Here is a 9,517-nt window from a genome sequence, read left to right as displayed (position 1 = left end):
AGTGGGAGGGGAGCTGCTGCATTGTAAATTTTGGTCAATGACATGAGACAAAGTATATGTGAACTGCTGTATGAAAAGTCAATTTACTCTGTAAATCTTCACCCAAATCCTAATAATAAAAAAAAAAAAAGCAAAGATGTCACTTTGAGGACTAAGGTGCACCTGACCCAAGCCATGGTACTTTCAATGGCCTCATATGCACACAACAGCTGGACAATTAACAAGCCCTAAGTAGAACTGATGCACTTAAATTATAGTGCTGCCAAAGAACACTGAATATACCATGAACCTCCAAAAGAATGAAGAAATCTCTCTTGGAAGAAGCACAGCCAGAACGCTCCTTAGAAGCGAGAATATGGCAAGACTTTGACGCACATACTGTGGACATTTTATCAGGAGGGACCAGACCCTGGAGAAGGAGGTCATGCTTGGCGAAGGACAGGGTAAGTGAAAAAGAGGAAGACCCTCAACAAGATGGAATGACACAGTGGGTGCAACAAGGGGCTAAAACCCAGCAACGACTGTGATGGTGGCATAGGACTGGACAGTGTTTTCTTCTGTTCATTTAGGATTACTAAGGTGGAACCAACTCGACAGCACCTAACAATCCTTATGACAGCAGATCACCAAGTGATTCTCCCATGGAGCCGCTGGGTGGCTTCACAGCTAGCAACGGAGTGCTTAACTGCTGCACCACCAGAGCACCTTTCAAAAATAACAGTAATGTTCTTTTTCTTAAAGTGTGGGTATACAAGTGTTCATGATACGGTCATTCTTCAAGTCTCACATATATTTTATAATGATTATTTTTATCTACTGGATATTTTAATTAAAAAATAATTTTTAAAAATCCTTTTCACCTAAAAAATAATTTGCTTCAAATAAATAAACTGTCACCAGATTTCTGTCCCGTGTGGTGTGTTTCCCCAAAGGGATCTATTTCTGGTAGGCAAAGAAACAGCTCCAAGTTTAAGGGCACATCCCAGCAGGTATGTGCTTCCCCAGTGCCCTCCCCACTTCCAGTCAGAAAACAGCACTCAGCTTCATTTCTTTTAGGCACTGCACACTTTCAGGAAACCTTACACAAATGCCAACCCCACAGGTTTCTGTGGAATGTTTATTCCTCAGGCATTTAATGGGCCAGAACTGTTGGTTTTCTTCTGAAGTTATCTAGTCACAAATACAGACGAAGTAAACATTGATTCTTATACAGGGGGATAGGAAACTTTTCTGAAATAGCTCAGGCACTCACTGGCCTAATTCAAAGTAGTCAATGTGTCATTTGGTAAAATTCCGCTTCTAAAAGCCCAGCCTGTTTTTGCCTTCAGTAAAATTCCATTGCTGAAATCCTAGCATGTCTATCCTCTAACTGGTGGCTCTTCAACTTTTTGACACCTCCAGAAAGAAACATACTTCATACTCAATACACACATATATGTAACTTAAAGTTTCACAATATTTAGCCTTTGTATAAGCAATGCTGATATTTTTCTATTTCATTTTTATATTTTTAATTGCTGGTCATGACCCACTAAATTGATTTAATAATTCACCAACGGGTTGCAATCTGCAACCATTGACAAGCATTGCTATAATTAGCTCTGTGCATCTTGTATATTAGTATTTATTAAAAATGACAGAGTACCAACATTACCAGAATCTGTGACATACTTTGGAAAACTGTCCAACAAATGCTATAGTACAGAGAATGAAATGACATCTGGCTGAACGGTCACGGAAGGCTTAAAAGATGGGTAGGGTGGGGGTGGGGGGGCACAGGGAAGGAAAGACATTTTACCAGATTAGAAAGGCTTAAACAGTCATTCACAGTGAACAGACCAGTTTGGCTGAAGTGAAACTGGACAAGGAGTCAAAAGGCAACTGAGGGGGTCCATCTTGTGGAGAATCTTGAAACTTTTATCTTGTGGTCCAAATGAACCAACAAAAGGATTCTAAAGTCATTTCAGGGTTAAGAGTTAAGAGTAGTAAAGAACTTTAATCAATGGAATTCTCACCTTTTCTATTATGTCAATGAGGCAGTAACTGGGACTACAGCATCTGTCTTTTCAGAACTATAGAGAAGGCACTGGTTTCTGTAAACCTAAACACTTGAGGACAGAATTAGGTCCTGTGCTACTAACAATTTTACAATTGAGTGAGCACTGTTACCTTCTACAGATAAAGCCCCTCATCTATCATTGTGCCTTGTTCTCTCTCAGGAGCCCACATTCCTTCAGGTTCACAAAGTGCCTGTTCATTCTTCAAAAGCTGTGACTCACAGGGTCATTTACAAGGAAAGCAAAGAAACCACTGTTTCAAGCCCTGTTTGCAATACTAGAGCAGATGTTTAGTCCATTCATTCAAAATTTACTAAGTACCTATGATATGCCAGGCACTGTGTTAGGTACAGAGGCAACCACCATGGACCAGCAGACCAGGTTCCGCCCTATAGGAGTTTAAACTCTAATGGGGGAGAGAGAGTATACAGAAGCAATTACAGTCTATGTGAGGGCTAGAAAAGAAATACACAGGGTTCTATGAAAAAGGATTCCCTGACGAGTGTCATTTAAGTAGAGACCTACAAGATAAGCCAAGTTAAAAGCTGGAGAAGAGTGGTGCTTTTCTTTCCTTACCCCAGCTTTTCTAAGGAAAGGTCCTAAAATGTAAAGAACCAGATGAACAAGCAGAAACTGTCAAAAGCCTGTGTGACTGAGCACTCTGAACAGAAGAAATGACAGATTAGAGGTGAGCTTCTGCAAATCACACAGGGTCTCGGTTTCTGAAAGATGTTCGAATTCTGTTTTAAGTGCAGTAGGAGCTACCCAATGGTTTTTAAAAGTCCTAGTCGAGTGTACTTTCACTGGTCCGCGCTGCCTAGCGGGTGCTAAAGATTGGTTTCCAACTACTCAGAACACAATGACTGGGGAAGACGAGCCCATTAGCAGTTCCCCGAATCAGAGAACAGTGGTCTAGTTAGGGGTGCGATGGCGGTCCTGGTCTCTGTCACTGAGGGGTGGCGCCAGACATGAATACGAGTATTTGATCTTCCAGGCCCTCATAGGCCTGCTCCGCCATGGCCCCGGAGAGCAACCACTATGCGGCTGGGCAGCACAGCTAAGGCGGACCGGAGACTAAGATCTCCCCACAGCCAAGGCCCTCCAAGCCGTCCCACGCGGACTCTGGAAAGATCTTCGAGAGTCCCAAGATATGTACGCCGGTGTCCTAAGACTCCGGAGCCCTGGGGTTACGGACAGGAAGCCAGATGCTCCCACGACCCCACCTTCCCAACCTGCCCAGCGCCTCACCCGCCGCTGAACCGGTTCTGTTCTTCTCTGCCACCACCGCCATCTTTCCGGGACCGGCGTGAGGAGGCGTGGCCTCCTTGCGCCCCATGACGAGCCGGGGGAGGGGCCCGGTAGAGGAACTTGAAGACGCTCCAGAACGCGCGCTCCCATAGTGCTCCGCGGCAGCCGCTATGGAGGCCGGTAGGACGGCGGTTCTCCGAGTGAAGCGGAAGCGCAGTGCGGAGCCCGCTGAGGCGCTTGTCCTCGCCTGTAAACGGCTCCGGGGCGGCACAGTCGAATCAGCGCCTCAGAGGACTCCCTCCGATGGTCTGCCGACAGCGGCGGAAAATAATGTCTTCCAGCTGGTGGCCACCGTGAGCTCTCAGGTATTGGGCAGGGAATGTAGCTGGTGGGGAGAGGATCTCGGAACGCTGACAGGATGAAACTGGATCCCTGACCCCTTCACGACCCCTACTTATGCTAGCTCCCTCCCTACCGTCCCCCAGGAGGAACCAGTCCAGCCGCTCTTGCGGGCTGCCCTGCGTCCGTCTCGAGACAGCCAGCAGCGCATCCGCCGCGACCTCCGCGCCTCGGCTCGGGAGAACCGGCAAGAAGCCCGCTACCGGGTGGTCTTCACTCGCAGATCCTCGGGGACGCCCCTGGGCTGCCCAGAGTCCGAGGATACGCCGGAGAAACCAGAAACCGCCAGCGACGCTGGCTTCCAACTCTTCGACCTAGTCCGCGAGGAGGGAGACTCAGAGGCCATCGCCGCGGGTTCTTGCCAAGTAAGTATACGCCGAGAGGCGGACGCTAGGCTTCTTTGGAAGGATAGTGTCAGGAGTCGGGCCCGAGAGCAGTACACAGTCAAGAGGCAGCATATGATTTCACCGGAGGGATGGATGATCCTTGAGACGTGATGGCCTCATTTTATGGATTTGCTTATTCATCCAATAAGTATTTACTGAGCAGTCGCTATGTGCTAGGCATTGTTGTTAGGTGCTGTGAACAAAATGGAGAGTAATCCCTTTCCTGAGGATCTAACGTTCAGGTAAAGGAGAGAAACGCTAAACAAGGAAATTCGGTTTTAGAAGATGGTGATAAGGGATGTGGGGGAATAAAACAAGGTAGGAAAAAGGTAGTGACATTTCTAATAGTATGGTCAGAGGTTTCACTGAGAAGGTAACATGTGAATGAAGACATGAATGAGGTGAGTGGCCGGGCATTGTGGGTACCCTAGGGGACAAGCATGCCAGGCAGAGGACCTGCAAGTGCACAGCCATTGTAGCTGAGTTTGCCTTATATTTGCAAGGAAGTTCTGGAGCCCAGTGAGCTGTGAGATACTACTGGTAAGGAACTTGTGGGGAGGCAACCAGCTAGACCTTGTAAGTACTTGTAAGGACAATGCCTTTCACCCTGAGATGGGGAATCGCTGACATTTTGAGCAAAGGAGAGATAGAGCAGATGGGAAAACTGATCAAAGAGAACTAGACCTGAGAAGCACATCAAGTTGGAGGCAGATTTGAGTGTAGAATATAAGTCTTCTCACATTTAATGCAGTATTTTTTCCACTGTATTACATTTGAGTATACTAACTTTGTTTTACACCTCACTTCCAAAAAATAAGGTCTACTTAGGACACCCAGAAAGACCACAGAAATAGAAAATTCTCAACTGAAGGCATGCCCCATTAATAAATACTAAAAAAAAAAAAAAATTTAATACTTTCTGAAGTTTTAAAAAATGAACATTTAATTCAAAATAGAGCAAGCATAAAATATCTAATCATGGTGCTGGGGTACCTGAATAGCAATGTGGGCATGATATCCATAACCACATCTTTCACCAAAACTAATTCCAAACTGATTCATGAGTTATAAATTTTTAAAAGTAAACCAATGTTCAGTGGAATCAAAATAAATAGCTCATTTGATTTTACTGGAAAAACTGGTAAATAAACTGATAAAGAATATGAACAGATTTTTCAAATCTAGCAGTATAAACTGTAAACACAAAAAATGTTTATACAGAGTAAGTACTATGTTATGTCTACTAGACTAGCAGGAAAAAGGGTAGTCGATAACACTGCTAGCAAGGCTGTGATTAAAATGGTACAAGGCTATAGTGCTTTAAATTGAGGCTAAGCCTTTGGGAAAACAGTTTGGATTTACATATCATGAACCCTGTAAATACCCTGGGGCCTATCTAAAAATATATTAATGTTCTTTTTGTTGGTTGGAATCTAAAGCCATCCAAAAATCTAAAGATATTTAAAATTAAACTAACATTTCTATGCCCCATTATAGTGGATTTCTCCTTAAATTGACATGGTTTAAGTTTTAAGCAAATGAAGTACAATTTAATAGAAAATCTACAAAATTATAATTAAAAGTGCAGTTTCTTTCATCTAGTAATCCCACCCACAAGATTTATTCTAGAGAACTAATTCAACAGAAACAAACCATATTAACAAAAGCTACTGTTTACTAAGTACTCATTATCAAGCACTGTGCTAAATATTTTCTTTCAATTTAACTCATTTAATCCTAACAAAAACCCTATGAGGTAGATAGTGTTATCCTAATTTTCCAAATATAAGAAGGGGCCCATTTGTTGCAACATTGTGTATAGAGGCTAAACATTGAATCTAAGAAATTAACACCTTGACCATTAAATTGATAGCCAAGGAAACTGACAATATAGAAAAATACTTACATATGTACAAAATGCTATATGTAGTATAGTTGAAAATATGGAGAAACATATACATGGACATAGACTTAAAATAATACTTCTTTCAGCAGGGGGAGGAAGTAGAAGGTGGGGCAGGGGAACTTCACCTATTTTACTCCAGTCCAAAGGCAGCTGGAGTAAAACTGGTTTATTTCCCATTATGTAATTCTATGTCTGGCCATTTTTCTGTATTGCTAGTCTTTGTAAACATTTTAATGGCTGCATAATTTTCCAGGCTGGGGCATGTTGAAGGAGCTCTGATAGCGTAGTGGATAAAGCAATTGGATGCTAACCAGGAGGCCAGTGGTTCAAACCCACCAGCTCCATAGAAGGAAGATGGGGCAGTTCACTTCTGTAAAGACTGACAGCCTCAGAATCCCAGTGGGGGTCACTATGATTCAAAATTGCCTCAATGGCAGTGACTGGGGGGCTTGTGAGGTTGACCCACAACTTTCCTCATAAAGCTTTGAGGTTGGTCAAAAGCCTGCACAAAAACTGTGTCTAGTTTTTGCATAGCCAGAAGAATTCCCTTTAGCCTATAAATGACGGAGAACCTTTGCCTACTTTGGCCATGGACACCCCTCACACCCCTAGTGTCTGGTTCAAGCTTGGCAGCCACTTGTGATGAACGTGTCTGGAGCTGCCATCTGCAGCATGTCCCCCTGGTTTCAAACTGACCTGTGCTATCAAGCCCTGGATAACACAACCTGTTGGTACCTGGGCCAGTGCTAATCTGGGGCAATCCATCTCAAGCTGTTCTTTGAAGCAGAAATTAAGTTGTAGTGAGTCCACTCCTGTATAGGGCAAGCTAAGTGATAGGTGATGGCTGGTAGTGGTCACGAGGTCTAGGAATCACCCATGGGCTCCCTATAAGAGGCTGTACAAAACACAGAACTATTTGGGGATCAGCCATGGAGGCACTGCTGTGGGCTTAAGAGTCCCCAAGGGGACAGCGTCATACTAAAGCTGCTCAGAGAAGGCCTGTTCAAGCAGGTCTGACTCAGAGCCTGGGGACGAGCCCTATGGCCCTCCCTTCTCAGCCTAGTCCTTCCATATATTCTTTTGTGTCAGCTAAGCACAAAAAAGCAGAAGGCTGTCTTGTAAGTTTCTACCTCAATAGAAGAACTACACATTAATTTTACAAGAATTGTTTTTAAGTTTATAGCTACCAATAGACTGGTAGTCCACGGGGATAAGAATTCTGAATCCAACATAGAACTGTAGGGAGCCTTCTTTCACACCACTTTAAGGTTTTCCCTCCTTGAAACATTCCACTTTTTGGGTCCTGCACGTACCAGTTGCTGTGTTTTCTTTACAGACATCTGACCCAGATGTGATCCTCTGCAATTCCACAGAGTTGATCCGTGAGCGGTTGACCATCTCTGAGGAAGGACCAGGAATTGGGCACCAAGAGGAAGAAAAGGATGGTGACTATGTGTATGACATTTACTACCTGGAGATGGCCACGCCAGGGTGGATTGAGAACATCCTCTCTGTTCAGCCCTACAGCCAGGAGTGGGAGCTGGTAAGAGGGCCCATGAGGAAGAGGCATGAGGCAGCCTAAGCTGATTCTCCAGTCAGGGTGCCTCTCTCCCCCTGGACTCACTCTGATTGAGTGTTCTTAGTTCTTGTCCCTGCTTAAAAGGGAAAATTTATTCTAAGAGCCTTTTAGGAACCTGGAATTAGTAAAGGGAATTTTATATCTACCCCATTTCCAGAAAAAAAAGGTGAGGGGGCTTATAATAAAATAAAGACAAACCAAAACTTCTTAACAAGAAAAAGAAAAACGCATTTTAAAAACTTGTATATCTGGAAAACTGTGCATGAAGAAAGCTACCAACCTGGCATTTTTTAAAAAACAAATTCTAAAATGATTGACAAAAATGAACCATTATATGCGTGAGAGAAGCACCTTATACCTCGCAGCCACAATCAGGTACCCACGTGGGACCACTGCAGTGCTACTCCTCCTGCACCCCACACCTTTGGGTTTTGGTTCTGACCTTGGTATCACCCATAATCTGTAATTCCCTCTCCCATCTGGGTGCCTTCAGCCATTGCGCCTCCCCACCCTGGGGTTTTCCCTTCTGGTGGAGTTCAGCCTCTTCTGCCAGGAATGGGGTACCTGGAACTGAATTCTGAGTAGGGTAGGGCTCCCTGCTTCATAGCTTAGAACACTATAACCTTTTATGCAACAGAATCTAATTAATTCTTAGTTGGCCTCTTTTTCACATAGCATCCATAAATGACATCTCCCCAAGCTGGTCTGCTAATAGCTTCTCCCAAAAAGCATAACCTTAGGTATTTTGACTTTAGATTCATATTTGTGTTGAGATGTGCAGGTGAATGATGATGAACAACCTGAGGATGTTTATGATGATGAAGATGATGAAAACAGTGAGAGTAATTGGCGCAATGAGTACCCAGAGGAGGACAGCAGTGATGACGAGGAAGGTTACACAGGTGAGGGGCAGCCCCAGATGGGGAGGGACTGGTAGAATCTAAAGCTGTGGTGTGAGCCCAGTTGACCCAGTTGACGGACATATCTTGACCAGCTTTCCTCTCTGCCATGGAGCACCTACAGCTTGACCACAAGTCGCTGGAAATTTAGGAGACCCAAGGCCCAGTGTTTGCAGGAGGAATACTGGGGGCCTAAAGCCCTCAGGCTTGGGTTCAAATCCTTACTTCTGTCACTGCCTAGCTAGGTGTTGGACAAATTACTTCACCTCAGTGACCTTCAGTTTTCTTCGTCCAGAAAATGAGAAAACATTTTATCAATGGTTGAGAGTAAGTGAAAGGACTAGATAAACTTGGAGAGATTCAGCTGGTCAGTTTGTGATCACAGGTACACAATGAACCAGGTATAGGAGTAAGCCCGGGGTTTATACAAGTCAGTTATCTAACTTCATGTAGTTGCTACATTTATGACCATCTGGAGAAAGATGTGACACAGGCATAGTACCTAGGGGAAGAGGAAGGGTACTTGGGCAACACAATCCTTTTGATGACTATGTTCAAGGTGCCAATAAAAAGAATTTCTTGATGTCTCATGACAGGAATAGTTAATTTAAAAAATGGGAATATTTTATTAGGTTAGTGGCTATGATATGTTAATAGGAAAAGGGGCAACGTACAAAATTATTTACAATTAACTATAAATGTTATAACAAAAATCCTATACTAGAGTGGGAGAGTGACAAAATACTCCAGTATTAAGGGAATTTAGATGGTTACTTTTTTAAAAAGAACTTCTACTTTCTGTTTTGAGCAATTATTTTCTAATGGGGAACAAAAACATTCTTTGCAAAGGGAAGGGCTCTCATGGTAGCCTAGAAAATAATACATCGAGAGCTCACTCCTAGTATCTCACTCTAGGTTCTGATGAAGATGACAACCTCAGTGAAGAGGAACGAGGCAGTAGAAAACCACATATTTGGAGCAACAAATACCCTTTGGATGTGCAGAAGGAGTTTGACTATGACAGCTCCCTGGATTCAGACTGA

General features: G+C 43.7%; 1 protein-coding gene across 1 annotated transcript; it reads left to right on the top strand.

Annotated features, from left to right (window-relative positions):
- Positions 1 to 3,475: 3,475 nt before the first annotated feature.
- On the top strand, positions 3,476 to 9,517 carry SLC7A6OS (solute carrier family 7 member 6 opposite strand). Its single transcript, XM_007940291.1, has 5 exons — positions 3,476 to 3,670; positions 3,791 to 4,069; positions 7,333 to 7,539; positions 8,357 to 8,477; positions 9,390 to 9,517. The coding sequence occupies exons 1-5, from the start codon at positions 3,476 to 3,478 to the stop codon at positions 9,515 to 9,517; spliced, it is 930 nt and encodes a 309-aa protein (XP_007938482.1).

Source organism: Orycteropus afer, unplaced genomic scaffold (assembly GCF_000298275.1).
Source record: "Orycteropus afer afer isolate SDZICR_OR568_19922 unplaced genomic scaffold, OryAfe1.0 scaffold00067, whole genome shotgun sequence".
Classification (NCBI taxonomy): domain Eukaryota; kingdom Metazoa; phylum Chordata; class Mammalia; order Tubulidentata; family Orycteropodidae; genus Orycteropus; species Orycteropus afer.
This window is presented reverse-complemented; position numbering and strand designations above follow the sequence as displayed.